General features: G+C 50.8%; 1 protein-coding gene and 1 long non-coding RNA gene across 2 annotated transcripts in view; one reads left to right on the top strand and one right to left on the bottom strand.

Annotated features, from left to right (window-relative positions):
* Positions 1–17839, top strand: part of Shc (SHC-adaptor protein) — a 32263-nt gene extending 14424 nt beyond the window's left edge. Inside the window, exons 2-12 of the mRNA XM_077699381.1 lie at positions 4335–4803; positions 4918–5302; positions 7447–7517; positions 7646–7706; positions 8978–9151; positions 9475–9665; positions 10452–10581; positions 11256–11412; positions 11620–11685; positions 12417–12670; positions 16489–17839. Of these exons, the coding sequence (XP_077555507.1) occupies positions 4335–4803; positions 4918–5302; positions 7447–7517; positions 7646–7706; positions 8978–9151; positions 9475–9665; positions 10452–10581; positions 11256–11412; positions 11620–11685; positions 12417–12670; positions 16489–16617 (2087 nt within the window). The 3' untranslated portion in view covers positions 16618–17839. The remainder of the gene's footprint in view (positions 1–4334; positions 4804–4917; positions 5303–7446; positions 7518–7645; positions 7707–8977; positions 9152–9474; positions 9666–10451; positions 10582–11255; positions 11413–11619; positions 11686–12416; positions 12671–16488) is intronic.
* On the bottom strand, positions 17840–21226 carry LOC144169931 (uncharacterized). The gene is made up of 2 exons (XR_013322543.1): positions 20530–21226; positions 17840–18155 (listed from the first exon to the last, which is right to left on the bottom strand). It is a non-coding gene; the product is annotated as an uncharacterized LOC144169931 (long non-coding RNA).
* Positions 21227–22239: the final 1013 nt, after the last annotated feature.

Genomic DNA, 22239 nt, shown 5'->3' with positions numbered 1-22239 from the left:
GTTGACATAAATATGCTGCTTCTGTGTGATGTACGCAAGAAACAAAGTAATCTTGCGCGCCTTGTTCTTCGGCTAGTCGCGTTAAGCCTCTGCAGTCGTGTTCTCCCAGTTTCGAGCAACGGAACTGGCCCGGCGATTTTTGCTGCCCGCACCTCCGCGTTCCCCGTAAACACGTCCCCTGGTATACCACCTCTCTTCGGTTTACGCCGAAGTTAGGGTGTTGTGGCGCACCCGACCGGTTTGACTCTGGAGCAAATGGTTGTGGTCCCCGGCATGTTATCCATGTTTCGCTAGAGGTCTCGAATCAGCTTCCTTCGTTCTGTAGAGCGCCTTCTATCCCGGTGTAGCCCGAGCCGACTACGTTTCGCCGGTTCGTTTGGATTCGCTCGTCAGATTACGTGGAACTTTGGCGGATCAGAGGAAATGGACTCGTGGCAATCGCCATTTTAGATTCTCCCGCCCAGCCGACGCACAAGCAGCCCCACCGACGCCCACAAGTGCAACATTTTATTTATCGGTATGCAATGCCTGCCATGGGTTGTTTTTATTGTTTATCTCCGTTTCCGTTCATCTCCGCCTATTCTTTGTCCCTCTACTTCATCCTGCACACAGTGATAAGCGTCACGTTGGGAGGGGGAGGATTCTGAACTTCCTGTTGATCGTGTCTGTGATAGCGGCCGCTGTTATCGCGCACATTGACCAACGGAAGCGCGCAATCTGCCTGCTGGCGTGGCGTTTGTCTATCTTTGCGCACGCCTGGTAATCGAGGTGGTGTTACCTGAAGCATCTCGATTACAATAGCTCTTCTGGGTGCCTGTGGGACGCAAGCTTTAAAAAAACCAGGACGGCGATCTCGACGGGAACAAAACCATTGGGGGCAAGATACGAGCTTCGGCCATCTGGAAGACTGCTTCGCTGGAGTAGCAATATTGCCACGTTAAATGCAAGCTTTGAACTATTCGGCTAAGTAGTGGGGAGAGCGGACGAGAGGGTGGGTAATAGCTTTCCCGCACTGCCCCTGTCGCGTGAAATGGAACAGTTTGTGTGATTGGCGCTGCCAGACAACAGGAGTGCCGCCCTCAATAAACGCCATTGGGCAATTATATCGATGGCTGGGATTCCGTTCGATCGCCCCACTTGTGTGCTGCTACCATATAGTTAACGCACGTGCAGATTAGTTCCTTTTTGGGTACTCCCTTCCAGTGACGTCACGGCTGGAGTTCGGGACAACAGGTTTTTTTTTTTCTTTTTTGTTTATTAAAACAGCGTCTTGCGGGGTCGGTGGAGTTTAGCGCTGGTTCTCTAACAAATCAAAGGCTGATTCTTTAAAATAAAACAAGGGTTTATGTCGTTTTTGAGGGTTCCTTTAACGCTTTGCAGCAAAATCGCTAGTGTATTTTTTTTTTTTTGTAATTGCAACTATTCAATGGAAGCTAGCAAACAATTAATGGAGATATAAAAAAAACATACGAAGTAGTGGCGACTCCCTAGCCACTTTTCGGCAACTTTTCTACGACGTCACAGAATCTCGGTTGTGCGACTGCGTCCGCCTACCGAAGCCGCATCCATGAAACGTGACTGAGCGATCGTGTTTCAGGCCCCTAACACCGTTTGATAACACCGCGTGCATGCTAACATGCAGTGAACACACTGATAACTGTTTTTTAGTGCTGGCCCATATTACGTCACTGTAGCGCGAAATTTGAAAGTTTGTCAATAAATACTTCTTGCGCTTTTTTTTTTTTTTTTTGCTCAAAAAACGCCTTTCTTAGCTGGAATATAGCAGAGTTGTATTTTGTCTTCATGGCCTCTTTATTAAAGGGGAAGTGTTGATGGGAAAGGTTAAGTCCCGTGTCGAAGGATCTCGGACTGGATTCACGAAGCCGTTTTGAATCGCGGTACACGCTTCACAGTGGGTGGTCTGCAAAGCCAGCATTTCCTCGCGTGTAGTCGAACTACGCACATTTTTTATCATGTCAACAAGAACGCGAATGCTCTGTGTATCCGGCCTCCGATTGAGCTGTTTACGACGCGTTTCCCCTCACGCAGCTTTTTTGGTGTTACTATATTGCCGCGGAGCAGTTCGAGATATGCCCCGTTCGCTCGAGGGCGTGTTATCTTTTGCATAGCCCTGCGGTATGTTGGAAACAACTGAATGGGAAGTTTTGAAAGCTGTCGTACAACTTTTCCGCTGTCAGCTGTAGCGACAAATGTTTTGTTTTTGGTAACCGCTGACAGCGTTTCTCTCAAAGCGCTTGACGTATATACCTTGCAGTACGAAATGGTCCATTGTTTTTACGCCTCATATCCAGTGTCGTTCACCTATGCATGCTTAGAAGATGGGCCGGGCGACGTTTGTCTTTTTTTTTTCCTTGGGAGTTGGGGGGGGGGGGGGTGATTTTAGGAGATGTACTTTTACGCTTATGCTGTAAAAGTGACTCCGAGATTTGAATTCTTCATTTAAATTCTCGGATGAAACGCGCTTTTTCATTGCATTCTGTATTTCCAGCCCCTATGTCCCGTTTTCGTTTGGTCCTCCGCCTCGAAGCGCTATCGACAGTGCGGGTCACCAGCTCACTTAAACCTGCACTAGTGCGGTGATATGGGAGCGTTCAGTTTACGAACAACGTAACGTCACCGCCGACTGATCGCCTGTGTCCCACTCAAACCTTGCGTTGTAACGTGCGTGTTTCCGATTTTCGGTTTCACGCCTGGCATGGTCATGCAGTGTCGCCGGATGCTGCCGGCAGCTTTCACGTAAAACGGCTCAAGTCGCTGCTTTTTATTACGGCGTGCGGTTTTGTGTTTTAAAAGGAAAATAGTAGGTGTGTGGAGCTGAGAGCGGTGTCTGTGGTACGATCGTATCTGCTTTTAGTACGCCGATTTAGTCCTTGAATAAAAAGAATATAAAAGAAAAGCTGTGTTCAGCTTCTACGGCCCAGCTTTTGCGGGGAGGTCTTTTATGTGGCCGCTGTTTCGCGCCCTTGCTGCGAACCAGCGCCTTGCCGGTTCGTACGAGTGGCGAGAAACCTGGCCGTCTCGGAACACTCGTCGTCGCTTGGGCGGCAGCCGGGCTCCCCCGACCGACACGCTCGTTTCCGCTTTCCGGTGTTTTCTCGCGGCGCTCCCTCGCTCCGCTCCCTGACCGGAAGTGGGGTTTTCTGTTTCCGGGAAGCGCGCCTCTACAACACAGACCCTCCCCCCTCCGCCTCTCGGAGAATCAAGCGGCCGCTCCCCCGCGCGCCCGTCGTCTCTTCACGACTCCTCGAGCCGAGCAGTTGCCGGCAGCAAGCGGCCGCCGTCCCCCGAAAAGAAACCGCACAGCTCTTCCTTTGTGTGTGCCTCCCTCTCTTTTTTCTCCTCGCCTCCCTCGGCTGATATGATTGCCTTAATTTGGTTCCTTCCTTCTAAGCTTGGTCTTGTCGAGCCCCCGTATCGTCCTCTCTCGCGAATCCTTCCCCGCTGGCCGTTTTCTTTCAGTGCAGCATTTGTTGTCGCTTTTGGAAAGGAGTCGTGTCGTGTACTGCACCCGCATCGTTTCACTCCTCGCGCCTGGCTGCTCTGTTGCAGCGAGCTCCTTCGCTCTGGGCCACACACACTTGGCTCGATTCCCCCTTGTTTTGGGACGCGCCGTCTTTTATGGCTGGCTGCCTTCGCTGCTCGCTTGCCAGCAATCCGAGTGGAAACGGGGGGACAAGCACCTGCGTAGCGTCAGCCGGCGACGCGCTGAGAAAAGCCCCGCGGCCGTAATTACGGGCGGAAAACGGCGATGATTCCTTCCTCCGTCTATGTGCGGGGTTTCTCGAGTTGGGTGGGAGAGCGTGTCGGACAACGCGCCGGCCTCGCTCGAATCTCGCGGCTGTGCTGTTCGCTGCATCTACTTGTGCCCTGTACACGCTCCAGTCGCTTCCGTAACGCACGTGGGAGTCTCGTTGAAAGGTGTGGGCACGAAGTTGCTCTTGTCAACCATTGTCAGGATCAGCGGTATTTCCGACAAATTCTCAGCGTTGCCCCCCCACCCCGAGTACTTGGCGGGAAAGGGCTGTCCGGGCTACTCTAATAGTGGGCCTGGCTGTTTTGCGCGCTTTTATGCTCTTCTGTGCCAGGAGATGAGCAGGCCGTATTGATAATCGGCTGGTCAGCGTATGCCAACCTCGACTTGGCACACTATCGTTGGTGCATGTGTCTGTAGTCCTGGGCGTGCGGCAGGCTTTCACGGGCCAAAGGCTCCGAGCAAAGCGAAAGCTTTCCCTTCTCCTTGTGCCTTGGGAGCTACTAGCGTGGTGTTGTGTCGTGATGGGCTTCTAACCGTCGTCCCTTTGCCCATCGTGCAGGCCCCGTGCGTGTCGCGCTGGCTGACTGCTGCGTTCCCGCCAGCAGCGGCCGGACCCTTGGCAAGAAGAGCGCCGCGCTCCCCGCCAGTTCTTCGGCCACCGCCACCGTTACCAAGTCGTCCAAGACCGGCAGGCGGAGAGGCGACTCGCAGCAGCAGCAGCAGTCTGCGCAGCAACTACAGTCCCAGCAGCAGCAGTCCCAGCAGCGCTCATCATCATCGTCTCTGCTGCTGAGCTCGGAGGGCGGCGTGGGCGGCGTCTTGCGCAGGGCGAGGACGGGCGCGGGGGCCAGCGGGGCGGCGCAGGGCCCGGGCGCGGGGCCCGCGCCCTCCTTCGTGCGGCACCTCGAGGCCAACCTGCGCCGGAAGGAGGACCCCGGTCTGCTGCTGCACCACCAGGGCTCCGCGGCGGGCTCCGCAGAGGACGCCGCGCTCGTGGACGGCGAGCGGTACACGCGCCTTCCGCAGGGGTGAGAGCGCCTTCTTCGCGCCTCGTTCCGCGCGTGTGTCGGCCAAAATAAAGTGCACCTCTTCCCAGAGGGAGGCCTCGCGTTCTCAGCCGTGTGCCTGCCTTCTCTGCGCAGGAGCGCATGCGTGTCGTCTTCGCCGCCGCAGTGCCAGGCACCCCCGACTCCCGTGGCCCCTGTCCCCGCGAGCCGGACGCTGCCTAGTGGCCCGTCCGCGGGCACGTCTGCCTCTTCGGCCTCCCCACTGGCCGCTGCCCCCACGGTGGCACCCGCCTCTGCAGCGGCCCCGTCCTCTCAGCAGAGCGAAGCGGCCAGGAGCCCCGCGCCCCGCAGCAGCAGCAGTCGCATGGCCACCGCGGCCTCCTCGTGGTCGCAGCTGCAGGGGGCCGGCAGCAGGCCGCCCGCCCACCCCGCTCCCTCGGGCTTCGTGAGCCGGCCCGCCCGGGGCTGGCTGCACACGGACCAGCAGGTGCTCGGACCGGGAGTCTCGTACGCCGTCAGGGTGAGCCTCACTGCGGCCTTTCTGCAGAAGCGTGTGTCCTGACGCCGTGAGGGTGCTGAGCTTGCGCGCTGGAACGCACCTACAGTCATTATTATAGCAGGAAAGGAACCTCCCGCGCCTGTGCAGGCGTGACTGGCGGTCATTGAGCATGGCGCTAGGCCATGGCCATATAGCGGGGGAGTGTGCCGGCTGGCAAGCGTTGTCGCACCTTGAGGACGAGGAGGATGCCGCTGGTGTCGGTTGTTGCGCCGCAGACCTGGCTGCCGTTCGTGGCACGTGCTCGCGGGCGGTAGCAAATAACGGGAAGGCAGTCGACGATTGCTGCTCCGGTGCGGGTGAATGTGCGGTCCTCTCTGTCGTCGCCCGCCCGCGCTGTTGAGTGGCGAAGGGCGCTCTACCAGGGGCTTCACATACCACAAGCAGCGGGGTCACTCCTGAGCTTACCTGGCCGCTGATCGTACCTTCGCGTCTACTTCTCGCATCCTGTACCCAAGCTCTGGGGTGGCAACATGACATTTCGTTAAGTTTCGATTAATTTTAGTCGCGACGTTGAAAACGCGGGCTGAGGCTACCGCTTTCCCGTCTGGAACCGGACTCCTGGGCAGCTTATGCGAACTTCGGCTGTGGGTATACCAACGCATGTCCGTTCTATTTTGGTTATACGGTAGGCGAGGAGGAGCATATTGTGGAGGCCCTAGTAAGGCGCGAGCGTACGCGCGTGGTCGCAGTTATTACGGGGAGACTTGTGGGCCTCCCTTGTGTGTCTCTCCCTCTTCGGGTTTTCGTCCTGTTCGCGCTGTTACCCGCCATGGAACAGCACCAACTAGCCCAGCTTACAACATTCCCAATCAAGGCCGGGGTTTCGGCGAGCTTTTAGTCCATCAGTCTCTCTCTCTCAGTCCAGTGAGTGTGTGCAGTCCGCGTAGGCATCGTTCGATCTCGTGCGCCTCCGGGCTTTCATGCGCGGCTCGCTGAGCAGGCGCTGCGTGCGCCCTTCGTTCCGGGCACCCTTCCTCCTCCTCGCTGCTTCCGCGCAAATCGGAAGCCGAAATTATGGCGGCAGTGGGATAGCGTGTCGCAGTAACGAGAAGCGTGTTGTAGAACCGGAAGCAGACGACGACCGGGGCCGTGCGTGCGGGACGCCGGGTTTCTACTTCCGGTTTTGCGCCAACGGCGGATGCTGCGGGAGGGGGGGTGTTCCACCTTCCGGCGGAAGGTCCTTTTCTGTCTTGTTTGCCGCGCGTCCGAGGAACAGCTGGCACACCACGTCCCGTGGTTCCTTTGGGCCCCCCTGGTGGTCGAGAGCAGCGAGCTTCTGTGGGCGCGCCCTATTACCCCCGCCTCGCGCAGCTTTCCATACACACGGGCGAACTCTGTTCAGGGCTGTAAAGAAGCCACCTGTGAGTTTTACCGCCAGACCCGTGGCGGGGAGGGAGGAGAGGCGGCGCGGGACTTCTGACAATTGGGGGGAGGGGGTGGCCAACTTACCTGGGGAAAGGGGAGCTCCGACAGTACGCCCCCTCCCCCCCTCCTTCCTTCCGTTGTGCCCTTGCCTGCTTTCTATGCCGTTTGGAAATTTGGAATGGTAGGCTCCTCTTCAAGGTGACAAACTGAAAAGGAACCTGGTTCAATGCTCGTAGTGCTGACGCATTCTGCACTGCTAGGAGGGGGGGGGGGGGGGGGGGTAGTTGTTTACATTTGTAACTGGGCTTCCTGTGTTTTGGGGTTTGCTTTTTTTATCCACACTGGGACATATTTAGTTTATTTTTATGAAATATCATTGAGTGCCTTTAATGTCTGAGTCTCGTATAGCTTTCAGAATGGGCTAGTTTGTATCACGTTAGCAATGGTGGGATTGCACCAGTCATGGGTATTTGTGTGTGTGGGTGTGTTTACCTAAAACCAAGTATAAGTTATCAACGTACAGTTGTTCCTTTGAGTTTCGTTGCTTCATTGTATGCTTCATTTGCTTCATTTTACTCACTCAAGGAACAACAAAATGCTCCTTGACACATTCTGTGGAACATTCATTTGAATCTTTCCCCTTTGTCTCCCCTGATTATGAAACAATTTGTTGTGCTTTCGGTGTGTTTTGATGTCAGTTATGTTAATTTCACTTAAATTTCGTCTTTTTTTCTGCACAGTATATCGGCTGCTTGGACGTGAAGATGTCAATGAAGTCACTGGACTTTGACACAAGGTCATTGATAGCAAAGTAAGGCTTCGTTTGGCTCAGCTGGCGAAAATGTCATTTCCGGCCAACATTCTTCTATGTTGGTTGTACCTGCAGCAACAGCAACATTGAATTATTCTTTTTTCCCCCCTTTGCCTGTCTACTTTCAGAGAATGCATCACTAGGGTATGTGAGGCAGCCGGACTTAGGCCTGTGGATAGGAAACGAAAGGTGAGGTGTTCATTGATTTTTAGTGCACGTGTAACATCAAACCTCAAATTGTATCGGGTCGAGCCATTTCGTTCTAGTTTGCGCTTTGCGTCGAAAAGTCGTTTATTATAACGAGTGCCTCCTTGTGTGGTAGGCAGAGGTGCCTCCTCAGAGGTGGTCGCCATTCAGTTCTGCTCTGGGACGAAAAAAATGTGGAGGTCTTCATAATGTAGCACGTTCATTCATTGAGCCCCGTTTTTACACGACCTACATGTGGCACTTCGCGTTTCGTTAAACGAGCAGCTTTAGCGTTTGTTATCTGTCTGCGCAGTTTTTTAGCCGAAGCAGTGCCTCACTTTGCCGAACAGTCAGCCCAATGGGTGGTACCTGTAGCTAGAGCTTGTGCATGTGTGGGCGTCCCTCGGCAGGTGTTCATCCACATAATAGTGAAATCATAGCATTTTTAGCTCTTCATCAATGTCGGAGACGCACAGCTGGTGTCTGCGTGCCAGTGTGTGTGTGCGCGTTCATTTCCTGTTTCGACGACGAACTGGGCTGTGCGTGTGGGCGTTGTGAAGTGCTTCGCTGGCTGACTCAGTGCTCACATTGAGCAAACCCGGAAACTGTAAACAAGCAAAAAAAGATGCCACAAGGAGAACATGCTGCCGGGCCGGATGTTTGAACCACGAACAGCAGGGACGGGCAATTTCGAAATTCCATTCGCTGAGTGGGGCTTGTTGAAGGGCTGTGCAGCTACGAGTGCACTTTCATTCCAGGTGCGTTTTTAGAAGTGAAGCCATCAGTTAGTTAAACATTTAGTTTTTTTTTTTCTGTGCCTGTCGTGTTTAGGATGCTCTAATGCCGGCCGAATAAGCGTTAGGACACAACCGTCTTGCATAAACAGCACTGTGTGCACTCTACCACTCCAACCACTCCCCCCCCCCACATGCACACACACACACACACTTACCTCACGTGCCTTGAACATTAAACATGTCCTTGGGCAGGGTGCAAGCATCATTAATCAAACTTGGTATCGCAGTGCAACTGCAAGCTCAACTTCAGACTGCTAATGCAGTCCTTGGAGGCCACTTAGCAGTGAGGTCATGAGTTATTTAGTCACTTCAACGTGTCCTCAAGTAACCAGGGGGGTAACGATCAGTCAGTCGAAATCTTCCTGTTTTTCAGGACAGGAGGGGGGGGCTCTCACTCTCTCGGAAGTTTTTCGTGCCCTAATCGGATAATCGGATAGGCATGTGATGATAATGGCCTGTCTGGTTTGTGCCTCGCAGGTGGATCGCCGGCTGCAGCGGATGCTGGCAGACCGTCCAAACCTGGACTATGCTGGCTCCAATGTCAACCTCTGTGTCACTAGCTCCAACCTGACACTGGCCATCGTGGAGAGCGGCCAAGTGATCGCCGATCACAGCATGCCCAACATCTCGTTTGCCTCTGCCGGTGACGCGGTAAGGGCACTACGCTGGCGCCTGCATTTGGGGGGGGAGGAGGAGGAGGAATGTGAAAAGGGAGCGAGACCTTTTTGTTGTGACATTTCTGCCCCCCAAAAAGTTTCATGATCTAGTGGATCTAATGCCTGCTGAGAGTGAGAGAGGCAGAGAAAAACAAAGTTAGTTTCCCCGGGCTGTTTTATGCATTCCAGTAGTGAGGAGCAGTAGAGTGTTGAGGCCCGTCTTCAACTGTGCTGGCAATTGTGGTTGGTGCTGCCCGCATCAGGGTGCGTCGTGTGACGATCTTGTTCCCTTGTTCCCCAACCACCGATGGTGCGCAGGAGACGCTGGACTTTGTGGCGTACGTGGCCAAGGACGGGCAGAATGCGCGGGCCTGCTTTGTGCTGGAGTGCTCGGGTGGTGTGCTGGCGCAGGACGTCATCTCGACCATCGGGCACGCCTTCGAGCTGCGCTTCCGGGAGTTCATGCGCACCGCTCCCCCACCGGGGGCCGGGCTGGCACCCCCAAAGAGGTGAGCCAGGGAGGGAGAGAGAAATCGCCCATCATAAGCACTCGACATCCTATTGGGTAGGCGTGTAATGGCCCATCTTTACGAGGGCTAGCAAGGGCTTTGGGCCAAAGCCAGTTTTGATAAAATGCCACTTCTGCTCTGTTGTGTATGTAGCCCCTGCTCGTACACAGCTGCACGTGCTGGTATTTCATCCTACCATGACAACAGCCTACCTTTCTGCCAGTGCAAGCACTCCTCGGCCTTTCCGAGAGGCCTGTTGAAGCAGCGCGGAGTTGTAGCCTCGTTGACTGTGGTTGGGTAGTCCTACTGTTTCAGCCATATTTTTATCGTGCTGCCATGTGTATGCATTCTGTGGTTACCAAAAGTTCCTGTGTAACAGTGTCACTGCAGCCATCTTTAGTAGCAAACGCTTGCCAACCCTCTGAGTTGCCACAAAACGTGGGCAACTTATGCTGTGCTATAGGGAACAACACTCTGGCTGTGGCAGGATCGTCTTGCCACATCAGGAAAGGCTCGGCCACTGGATGTGCAGTGTTTCCACATGCTGAATAGGCCTGAAATGTAAATGTTGCACCTTTCAGCGGGGTGGGGAACAAGACAGACAATGCCTGATTTGGTTAAAAGTAATGTGAAATGATTGCATATAATTAACCGCTTTCGTGAATAGTCTGTTCAAGAGGAATCTAGTGATTGAGTGGAGTAAGCACAATCATGGTGGTTCTTCGATTGCGTGAGTTTGTTGGAGCCTGTTTGAGAATCTTTCTTGTTCCTCTGCAATGCATGCAGGCCAGAGACGGTGCTGCCTTCCAAGGATGACCCCGACTACTACAATGACCTTCCTGGCAAAATTCCCCCAGAGGCCCCGCCACCGCCAGTCCCACCACTGCCCGACTATCGAACTGAGCTTGCAACCGACGTAAGTTGGCTCACTGCTTGTGTTTCTCTTTCTTGTTGCATTGAAGTGGTTGACGGCTGGGGTTACGTGGATTTTTCATGTGCGTGTAGGCAAAAACTCTGGACCAGTCGTGTGTCACGCCTCACTTGAGGCACAGTCACGAGCTCCATTTGTGGAGAAAATGAACATCTATTATTGCAACCTCCGTCAAAGTCGCGCGCCATTCAAAACATGATTTTCAACTCTGGCTTTAATGTCTGAGTAGATAAGTAGATTTTTGAGTAGATTAGTTAGCACTGGTCGCAATTTTCAAGATCAGTAGACTCTCGGGTGGATAATTAACGTTTGTCAAAGATTTGCCCCTGTGAATCATCTACATTCACACTGCCCTGTCTTTGTCAGCGTTCCAAACGCTTTCATGTCTACTTCCTCTGCCTCCTCAAGGCAGCGGTCTCATTGTCAAAGACAAGTTGTCGTCCACCATTTCGAATTTCACCTCCCTCATACCTTCAGAGCAGGGCTCAGACTCGGGAAGCAAGTCGCTGCTAAAAACACACTGGTCATATTCAGAATCGCATGAGCGGTTTCTTATGTAGGCGCAATCATTCTTTTCTGCTGAATGATTCATTTTTAGAACTTACGCTTCTGACTCGTTCCGAAATGCGATCTTACATGGTAATACTCTGTTTTTGCAGGCTGCCAAGGGTTCTTCGAGAGAAGCATTAGTGGGGGCCCCGTGTCCTCCCACCAGCATTCCACCGCAGCCCAACGCACGCAAAGTGTCTCGCGACACCAATCTCATCGACCTGAGTGGCGAGGAACTCCCACCAGCACCAATTGCACTGCGCCACGGTGAGTTGGCAAGGTGCCTGCGTTCTTGGTAACTGCGGAGTGCCTTTGGATTCACGATGCTTAGAAAAGATTACTGCTGTCTATCGCACGCAGAAGGCTGCATGTGTTAGAGGGTTATGAATTAAAACTGCAAAGCAGTCAATGCCAAGCCCTGCTGGTCTGGCACTAATTTGTGGTGATGGTCATTGTTCTCTTTTCTCTCCACAGAGTACGTCAACATGGGTCAGGATATGGGACTGTGCAAGAACGGCATCTTGGACCCATTTGAAATGCGTGAGTGTCTCGGATATCCGGTTCCCACTGATCTGAGATGGTTTCATTGTGGGTCAGTTTGGATATAATGTTCTCGCACTTTTACCAAACCACCATCCCTAAGACTGCCTGTGTGCGCTAGGCAGGTCGTGTGGCCTACACCCCTCCGCATAGTACTTGTAACTGGTAAAGCCATGCTGCCATTCTGTGCGTGCCATTTCTGCCTTTGCATCAGGTCCTTATGTGTGTTGTAGTGCCGCCTGCAACAAAGTTATGGCCTCGTTGGAGTAGCATGTGCATGCTGCAACCAAAGTTTGCAGTAAGCAGACTTCATTGCTGTAGTGCATGCTGTGCCCCTTTCCTTTGCAATGTAAGCATTTGTTACGAGAAACGCTGTGATCAGTGGGTGTAGCTGTTTCCTACCCGACTAGTATACATCCTGAACACTTGAGCAAGTTCAGTTCCTTATGACATACGCAGCTAAGGTCATGACCAAAGCGACGGTACAACTTGGAAGCAGTAAACTGAGGGCAGGACTTGCCATGTGTGTGTATCGCATGCTTGCAAGCATGCATGTCGCAATGTTGTGTGCCCTTTGCTTTGGAACAAACTCTACCCTGTCTGCCTTCACGACTCATGACATTGCAAAAGGCAGTACAGTCTGTGATGCCAGTCCCGGCTTTCAGTTTCGTGCCCGCGAACTTGTAGCCGATGTTGACCCCCAGGTGTTTCTCATCTCCCTCTCGGTGCAGCCCCTGTGGCTCCCCCTGCTGTTCCGCCTCCGCTGCCGGCGGGCATGGCCCAGGAGGAGTCGTGGCACCGGGCCACCCTGGAGCGGGAGCCCTGGTTCCACGGGGCCATCAGCCGCAAGGAGGGCGAGGCCCGGCTCACCCACGACGGGGACTTCCTCGTCCGGGAGTCGCACAACTCGCCCGGGCAGTTCGTGCTCACAGGCATGCAGAACGGGGCACGCCGACACCTGCTGCTCGTCGACCCCGCCGGCGTGGTACGTGTGCTGTCCTTCCTGGTCTGCGTGGAAGGAGGAAAACTTGCATGTGTGGGAGCAAAGGCCAGTAATGTGCGGGGATGGGGACTATCATGCTTTTGTTTAACTAGTCACGATTATTTACGGGACAAATGTTCAAGGTATGGCAGTGTCCTGAGTATAGGAGAGACGCACAATATGGAATATGAAGTTCTGTCAAGTGCTTCCCTACTTTGACTGCTCCCCTATTGGGAAACTGTGGTTCTTACAGTGGTAAATGCAGTTAGTTGAAGGCGTGCACCTAGTGTTTGTTAGGGGCAATCTTTCCTATCATCCTAGCAGTTTCGTTCTCATTTCCTTCCGGCATTTACGCTTTGGGTTATTGCAGCTTTTGTTGGTATTGTCAGGTTCTTTTGCTACCAGTCTTGTGATGCAAACTGGGGCTTAAGATCGTCATGAAACATATCGCTGTGGCTGTCAACCTGACTGACCACATGCCTGCACAATCTGCTGCATTTTAAGCAGGCATAAAACGCATTTCAGTCCCATTCCTTGTCAAGCGTTTCATTTACAAACTATCGTCTGGAAAATAAAAAATTGCAACGAACTGGTGCCGCCAACGACTGTAGGTCTAAACTGCAGCAGATATAAATGGTGCGTGTCAATCCTTGCAGTGGAAAGTGGCGAGTCCTGATGTTTTTGTTTCTGATGCTCAACGGACATGGCAGCAAATGAAGGATTCAGACACTTAACGGTTGATGCAATGTGCTTCAACCAGAGCAAAAGCTTGCAACCCTATAGGCCTCCTGCGCTGCCCAGGGGGCGCTGCACAAGCGGCTTCCAGGCAGTACTTTCGGGTACTACAAAGCTGCGTGGGTCCCATAGAATCCCGTGTTGACAGAAGCAAAATAAGCTCGATGCTCCCGATTGTTTTGCGACATGGTCACCAGCCCATCCCCGACGAGTCCGGTCTCTTCAGGCGATCAACTTGCCATTAGGGGAAAAAGCTTTGCAGCGCTAAATAAGTTCACAGCGCCGACGAAAGTGCCGGTACGGTGACGGAGCTCTGTAACTCGCTGGTTCACCGATCGATGGTCGTATGAAGTGAAACTTCTGGTTTAAACTGCTTACTACTCTAGGTGGCAAGGACTTTTCAACAACAGCCGATCAATAAAGAAGAGTGACGCAATCGGCGATGATTGCGCTTGAAAAGCCAGCGAGTCTGGCGGACCGCTGGTTCGTCTGCTACGGTGCACCGCTCTTTTGCGTACCTGCGCACTATGCGTGCGCATTCATTAAATAGTGCTCGTTTGCGTCGCCGTTACGAATACATGGTGCAGCGTTAGCTTGCCGTTTTGTTGCGTGTCTCAGTGACAAAATTCAGCGAGCGTAAGAAGCGTGAAATGTTTTGCGATTCCGAAATTAGTGGCCGTAAAACAAACCGGTCAGGTGACCGGAGAGGTCGCTCGCTTTCCTTATTTGCGCTCACTTTGCTTAATTACGATCTTGCATCATATATTCCCAGTTCGCACTTAAGGGGGCAGACTGGTCTTAGAGCTATTTTTTTTTATTTACCAACCAATTTTAATAAAACTGCACTGCATTATAGAGTTCTTTGTGCTGATTTCACATCTGCCATTAGATTTTTTGTAAGTTGATTATATTTTGAGTTAATTGATGATTAATTGCCATTATTTTGGGTCACAGTTACAAAATAACCACTCCATACAGAATGCCAATTACCACGTGGCTAGACAGACAAATGACTAAAGAATACAATTGGAAGAACTTTTTTGATTCAGCTATTTTTGGTCGTTGTACAACACAGTGAAATTCGCTCCTCCCGCTCTGTGCCAGAAATGGATCGCAGGTGGTGCCAATTGAACGCAATAATAATTTTCCAAAGCCTTCATTTGAAAAATTTGTTTCCAACATTGCAGTCTCGACACATTTCGGTATCAGAAGCAACAAAAGCAGTTACAGTTGTACCTGCTCTGGGTGCCGAGATATCCGAGGACGAAATGCTAGCTTTGCATTGCAAAAAAAGTGCCGTTTCACCATCGAATTCTGCGCTAACTGAGCTGTAGAGTGCACTTTAAAATGCTATTATAATATAACAACAACAAAATATGGTGCCTTTTGATGAGGAAATTTACAGACTGATAGAAAAATGGCCGTGGAGGCTGAAAATGCCATTTTTCCGAAAACGCTTTTTTTGACCGTTTTTCGGCCCCAAAGACCCAACTGCCCCCTTAATAGGCTAGAATGAGGGTCAGCATCGTTTTGAAGTGTAGGGCCGAGTTGCATGCAGCCGACACAGCGGAGGGCAAATCGGGTGGGAGGGGGAGGGGGGGCTTTGAATGCAAAGTGATAAAATTCAGCGAATCGCCTATAATATTTGGCAATAATCTGGCGAAGTGTGAAGATGGGGGTCAATTCAACTGGAAGCCACCAATTTTCTGTTCTTGTCTCGCTGTCTAACTCCATTTGAGGACAAAACTGGCGTGTCGGCGTTCAGATTGTTAGCGACAAAGATAACCAACACAGACAGCGATGATCACACGTAAATATCCGGGGCCGCGCGCCGTGTATGCGGCTGTGTTATGTTATGTTATGCAAATATAGAAGTTCACATTTCTGCAGGCAGCGGGCATGCGATTTGGTGATTGTTTTGCGTCCTTTAATAGAACTTTGTTTATTTGACGGAATGCCTCACCTACTCGCTAGTATATGTACCTTGCCGTTCGTAAATCGTGCGGCGTAAAACGTTACACAAGGATCATTTAGTTTGCGAAAATACAAAACAAAATTTCCACTCGTTTTCATGACGGTGCCAGGCCAGCAGTGTCAGCCGAGTCGGCTGCGCAATTCTTGGAATAGCTTGCATACTCCCGCTGAAGCAACCTTTTACATTCTCGGAACAGCGCAAAGGGACGAGGGCGAGGCGTAGACGAGACACAGCGCAGCTGAACAAATACCACTGATACCGCCGAACAAATGCAAGAAAAAGTACATCGGACAGACTGGAAATGACAGATTGCGCGAGCATCGCAATAACATGAAAAAGGGAGATAACGGACATCTAGGCGCACATTGTAAAGATTGTGGTTGTTATCCTGACCTCAAAAAATGCTCCATACTTTATAAAGGTAACAATCAAATGACACGGGAGATTGTTGAAGCGTACGCTGCGCTGTGTCCCGTCTACGCCTCGTCCTCGTCCCTTTGCGCTGTTCCGAGAATGCTATACCAACATGCCCAAGCTTATACCTTAGTTAACCTTTTACAGTTACCTTAGGCTATAGGATGAGCAGCGTTCCGTGTTTATGCTACTCATGAACTTTTCTTTGTCGACCGCACGCAAGAAGAAAGAACGGTAATCGTCATCGGGAAGTTAGGCCACCCGACCTAGCGATACTGTCCCACGCCGCAACGACTGCGACAGCTCGCTGAAAAGAAGGCCGATAAATCGGCTTGTTTGAGCGGATATTATTTTGTTTCCCCTCTAGAACTACTTTAAGGGCTATTTCATACAGTATGCAGTCATTTAAACGTGCCACAAAGTGATTAAACTAAGTACAACGAAGTTTCACTCTGCCTAGTAATTTAAAACGCATGGAGGGCGGCGAGGGTCGTCTGCTTTTGTACTACCCAGAGGTGTCGCCATTAGGGACGCTGCATGTCGCTAAAACTCCAGCGCAGGAGGCCTATAGCTCTCTCTCTTAGTGCACCATGCACAATGCCTAGTCTTTTTGTGAACCGGCCTTTTAACTCGCTGCCCCTTTTACTTGCCGAATTTCGCCGTGCTGACCCAAGCTGCCCTCTCTGTTGCATTGCAGGTTCGCACCAAGGACCGCACCTTTGAAAGTGTCAGTCACCTGGTCAACTTCCACCGGGACAATGCTCTTCCGATCATCTCGGCAGAGAGTGCACTTGTCCTCAAGACGCCCGTGCCAAGGCCTCGCTGATCGTCCATTCTTCGACACTCGTAGAAGAAGAAGAAATTCACAGCGACGAGAGGCAAACAAATCTCCACGGCCAGCCGATAGTCAGTGCCTTTGTGGACTTGTAGGAGGAAGGCTCAGGCGACGGCCTTCTGTGGGACATTTTCTCGTGCGCAGAAGGGCTGGACACCAACTCGGCCGGTCACGAGGCCCCCGACCGTCTTGTTTACATCTCCTAAGTGGGTAGCAACTGCGGCGGTACTCCCCAAACTCTGCTGTCGTGCCAGCCCTTTAGCTGGTCCACAGCACTCCGGGGTTAGTCCGCTGCTATTGGCGGCATTTCTACGTACATAGTATGTCACAGTTTGTTACTGTACAGCGAGCCGTCTCTTTCAAGACAAGGCTGGCCTTCTACCGCTGCATGTCCTTCCTGAAGGGCAGACGCGTTTCCTTGAAAGTGTGCCTAGGCTGCTACCTTCCCCCCAGAACTTCCAGCCCAGTATTCATAAGTGGCGGCCGCAGTTTGCTGCAGTTCGTGGTGAGGCGAACAAGATAGAAAACAGTGACGAGGTGGCCGAAATCTCCGCCAGGAATGGCTAGGCCCAGACCGGCGACGTTTTTAATTGTGAAGTATTGGCGCGCGTCCCTTAGCTAGTGGGGCAGCGCATGCATGCCAGGGTTCCTATGGGGAACTGAACCATTGTTGCAGCCGTTACATATATTTTAAGCGCGCTTGGAAAATAAATCGAACAAAGTAGCCCTCGCAGTGCTGTTTGCGGGCACTTGTGGCTGTGAGCGTGCGAGAGTGTTAGCGTGTGGCTTGTGCAGATGCGACGAGGGGATGCTGTAGTGTCCCTGTGCTAGGAGACATCGCCTATGTGTGAGCGGTGTATTTGTCCAGCTCTAGTCACCCGCGTCTGACCTAGGACCATCAAAGTGGAACAACAAAATGCCTTTTAGGATTCTTGAATTTCCTACGCCCCGTATTTTCTTAAGAACTTTTCTTCCCACGTGTTTCGTCCCCGCAAACGTGCATTTTTGCTTCCCTTTGTCTCGAGCAAGCTTCTAATTTATATATGCTAGTTTTTTTCTTGCTTGTGTATGTTGTGAGTTTCATATATAGTTTATAACGTGTACATACCTGTAAAGAAAGTAATTTATGGTGTCCTGCAGGCATCTAGCCTTGCTGCGCTTGCAAACATGTTTCGGAATAAACAGTAGAGCCAAAGCTGTCTCACACCTCTGATATCTCGCATCTTTATTTTTGTACAAAGTACCTGAATGCTTAAATAAACAATGTCCTTGTCAGCAAACCATAACTGAAAGTGCTTCATCCTTGCAACTCTGTTCTTTTAGATGAGTGTATACATTGTTTCAAAAGGCTGTCATTAGGAGGCACACTAGAAATGATGCAGATGCACCAGTGAAAACGATCCTTGTGTAATGGAAGAAAGACGTAATCATCATGTGGTGTCCAGGCCGTTGACACACTTGATCTTGCTTATTCCCTGAGGTGGAGAAGGCGTGGCCGTGTCACTTTCTTACTGCACCCCCGACTGCCACTGTAAAACCAAGGTAGAAAACAAAATACCAAGCAAGCATAAGAATCGCTGGTATATGAGATGCCTGCAACGCATCTTGGCTGACGTGGCCACAGACAGAGCAGAAGTCATTTGGAGAGGGATGAAATTTGTGTCAAGCTCCACTAACAAATCAAATCACCATTCAGAGGCTGTAGATACGTTCTGCCATGTAGTGCATGAGATAAGGTTGTCGTGCTTTTTACAGTGGGGTGGTTTCAGCCTGAGCTTGGCCCGGTGGCGTTTGCAAATAAAATACCAAGAAAAAAAAAACCAGGCCATCTCCACTAATGGGAAACCTGAGGAGGGGCAAAGCATGCTGTGTATAAGTGTGTTCAAAAATTGCAAGTCTCTCACCGCACAGCGCACGCTGATTGGGTGCCAGATAAGTGCCGGTGAGAGGAGCAATCGCGTGCTTGCTGAGGCGGTGGCGCCTCAACCAGCACGCGTTGAACCCCCCTCTTGCGTTAAACTGGATTTAAGCAATTAAATGAGAGACAGACTGGCCGTAAGTTGTCGTCGTGTCACACGCCACAGCACGCTAAGTATGCTTTACAGAAGAAAACCTCGCATTTGAATCCAATTTCGAGACGAATTTAACAAATTTTTGTTATTAGTGCAATTAAATCCTGATATTCTCGTATATTAAATTAGTTTAAATCGTGTTAGTCTGTTTTGAGCTGGTTTTATCCATTATAAACTTGTTTTTTGACCATCGTTCGACAACTTGATTTACCCTGACAACATCAGACGACACCGACAACCTGATTCCCTAAGATGCTTTGCCCCTAAAAAAACTGTGCCGCATGTAAAGGGTGCACCACGGCGGATAGGGTCTTATAACAGTGAAGTCCGCTTTCACGCCTGCTCGAGTGTGGGCACAAGGAGTATATACGTATCGCACCCCTTACTGTACCATTTTAAGGGTGATAGTCTCTCGTGGGCTTCTGAAACAGAAGGAAAACTGACGCAGCTTGCACTCGTGGTGCAAGGCTGGAGAGACGGCGGAGGTGGGGTCGGCCTAGCTTGTCTCCCCTTGGGATCCATTGTCACTGTGGAAAACCGGCTGGAGCAGACTTGTAAAATCCAACTAAACCAGGCCTTACCCCTCAAAACTTAGCCTAGCCTAGCAAGAACATCACGAAGCCTAACAAAATTTAGCAAGACCAGAAGGAGCAACGTCGACCCGCCAGCTGTACTGTTTCTCCAGCCCTGCACCACCAGTGCAAGCTGCACCAACTTTTTTTTCTAAGGGCACTTCAGTAGAGTAGAAGCTGCAGCTGGGGCTTTCAGAGTGCTACCTGCAGTATACTTCAAAGTGTTCAAAGCCCTCCATAATTCTAGTTCTGTCCCAAATGGCAGAGGTGTGACCTGAGACCTTGTTAAGGCCTGGCCCAGCATCCAACCCAATTTATAAAAAGATGAGCTTGCCACGCTGGTGGGTGCTGTCACCAGGGTACGTATTTCCAAACACTTTGCTGCACGAAGCTCCCACGTGACATGTCTGTTTGCGTGATGCGCAATGGTAATTGGATGTCGTCATTGGCTGCGCCCCAAACCTCAAGCGACCTAAAGCATACCAAATCACTATTATTAACAAAAACAACACGTAGATATGTGTTTTGAGAAAAAAAAAAAGTATTAAATTTGCAGAAAAAAGGGTTAGCAATGAAAAGAATAAAAAGGCCTGTGGCTTGAACCCGAGCTGTCAGTGCCAGTACTCAATTGAGGCCAGAGCCCAAATGGTGGGCTCCTGTTAGCAGGCGCTCAAAAGAATAGCACGCGCCGTGACATCACACATGTCACGTGGACGCTCTGTGCAGCGAAGCGTTTGGAAGCACGCCACTGGGGTTTGTTGTGATGGTATGGCAGTTGTTGTATATGTCACTAAGTTGCACTTCAGGCTGCACTGCAAGGTGAGCCTGGAGGAAGTCTCGGCTAGTTCTCTGGCTGCCAGGGTGGATTCACTTCTGTGCATTTCAGCTGAAGGCTTAAGTTTTTGAAGCATTTGCAACTAAGTATTATGTACATGATTATCATACTGACTGAAGAGAAGTGGGATGCTTGTAGTTCCCCTAGTTCAATGCTTCTGTGCAGACACTTGCAATGGCGCTCAAACACCAGTCACCTTAGTGAGCAGCAGTAAACGTCTAGAGAATTCAGAAATAAGGCATGCTATGCTGACAGGTCAGCATAGCATGACAAGAGAATGACTGCTGATCTAGCTGCTTCTAGCTTTTGGGTTAAAGGGCTCAGTTTAGCATCCCCATTTCCTTCGCATCCTTGCCAACCAGTAAAAGCTGATGCCTAACGACATCCTTGAAAGGGTCTCTTATCAAGGAAAGGTTGTGCGCACCGCTCTCGGCGATCATGACGTAAGCCATGAAGACCAGGCTTCCGACGACCAGGCACAGCACGAAGCCCGCGATGAGGTACATGGTATGGTCTGGGATCACGGGCTCGGGCGGCTCATCTTTCTCGCTGTCGAAACCGCACATAGTAGATCACATAAGTGCATGCACTCTTCGCAACCACATCACAATAGTGCACAGAAACAAAGTGCCCTGGTCAACTGCACATATGTATAGTCATTGTGTACTGGAGCTCATTCAGACATGTTTTTCACTAAGTTCTCATTCATTTTTCGTTTTCATTTTTTTTTTCCTTGAAAGAAGGATAGTCAAAGATGATAATGCAAGTGAAAATAAAAAATCAACATATTTTCAAAAAATGGCAATTTTTCGACCCGTGTGTCCCATTAATTAAACTAGTCGATTAAATGGCTGCCGATATTCTCAAGGCTAGGAAATAAAACAAGAAGTTCTTTAAAGTATTGAAAAACCTCTTCTGCAATTAAATCCTAGCTGTATACGTCAGTGACAAACCAGCAATACGTCGAAAAGCGGCTGTGGAGAGGATAAGTGCGTCGGTGAAAGTTTATTTGCAAGGAACCGAGTACAAATGAGGGATGAACACTGGCGCTGAAATTCAGTGCTGGCACGCGCGCTTGTGCAGAAAGTTTCATCAATGGTACAGATAAAGTGAACGATTGAACCGCAAGAACTGGCGTCACGCAGCCGATCGGTGAGAGAGTTAGCATTTCGCCAGAGCTGGAATGGTTTCTTTTCAGCACTCCAGCAAACTAAGCGTTACGCTTGCACCGTTGTGCTCATTCGGGTGCCGAAATTCAGCAACCCCTTTGTGAAATAAAATTATAAAAATAAGTGACCATGCATTACAGATGCCCATGGAATGTTGCCATGAACTTTGACCAATAGTTGGTAAAGCCGTCAGTAAATTGCCTTAATAATCACGTTTTGGTGCGCAGTAGCGTGCACCGGCATCTAAAGAAAGCAGGCCTCCAACACATAGCAAGTGATCGTTTGCTGAGAATGAGAGCCAGCTCAGTGTTACGATTTTTTTTTTTTTTCAGAAATTTTCGTATATACTAGTGCTGTGAGTAGTACTGGATCCATAGCCCCAAGGCTAGTTTTGGCTACCCTTGTTACCCTTCATAACTTGCCGCATGAAGCGCTTGACGTGGAGCTGATTGTCTTCACGCTGCAGGGCCAAACGACTGTGCGAGACTGTAGCACAGAAATTTGACAACTGCAAGGCCTTTGTTTGGACTTTATATATACGGCCTAGTTTTCTAACCCGCGTAGACTTCTCTTCATGGTTATTGATCCTCCACAATATGTCGTCTTCCACTTACTGTAAAACCTCGTTATAACGAAGTTGAAAAGGGGTCATAAGTACTTCATTATAATCATTACTTCGTTATAGCCAATGTTCATCTCTATCGACAATTTACATGCAATGGAGGATGTACTCACCACCGAAACTCACACCAGACCGCGAAAAAAAACAGCAAAGAATCGTTACTTTATTCGCGCCAAACGGTCCATCCATGATCATTCGGCAGCACACGAGCTGGCGGCTCACTTCGCAGAGAAAAAGTCCTTGGTCGATTTTTCCCGCGTCTTCTTGAGGCGAACGATGGCTGTTTCAGCTGCAGCCGCGATTTCCAGTCTGTCCTCGCCGTCATCGTGAGCGCCAAAGAAGC

The sequence above is a fragment of the Haemaphysalis longicornis genome, unplaced genomic scaffold (genome assembly GCF_048455015.1).
Source record: "Haemaphysalis longicornis isolate Haplotype H1 unplaced genomic scaffold, Haemaphysalis longicornis Haplotype H1 scaffold_2, whole genome shotgun sequence".
NCBI lineage: Eukaryota > Metazoa > Arthropoda > Arachnida > Ixodida > Ixodidae > Haemaphysalis > Haemaphysalis longicornis.
This window is presented reverse-complemented; position numbering and strand designations above follow the sequence as displayed.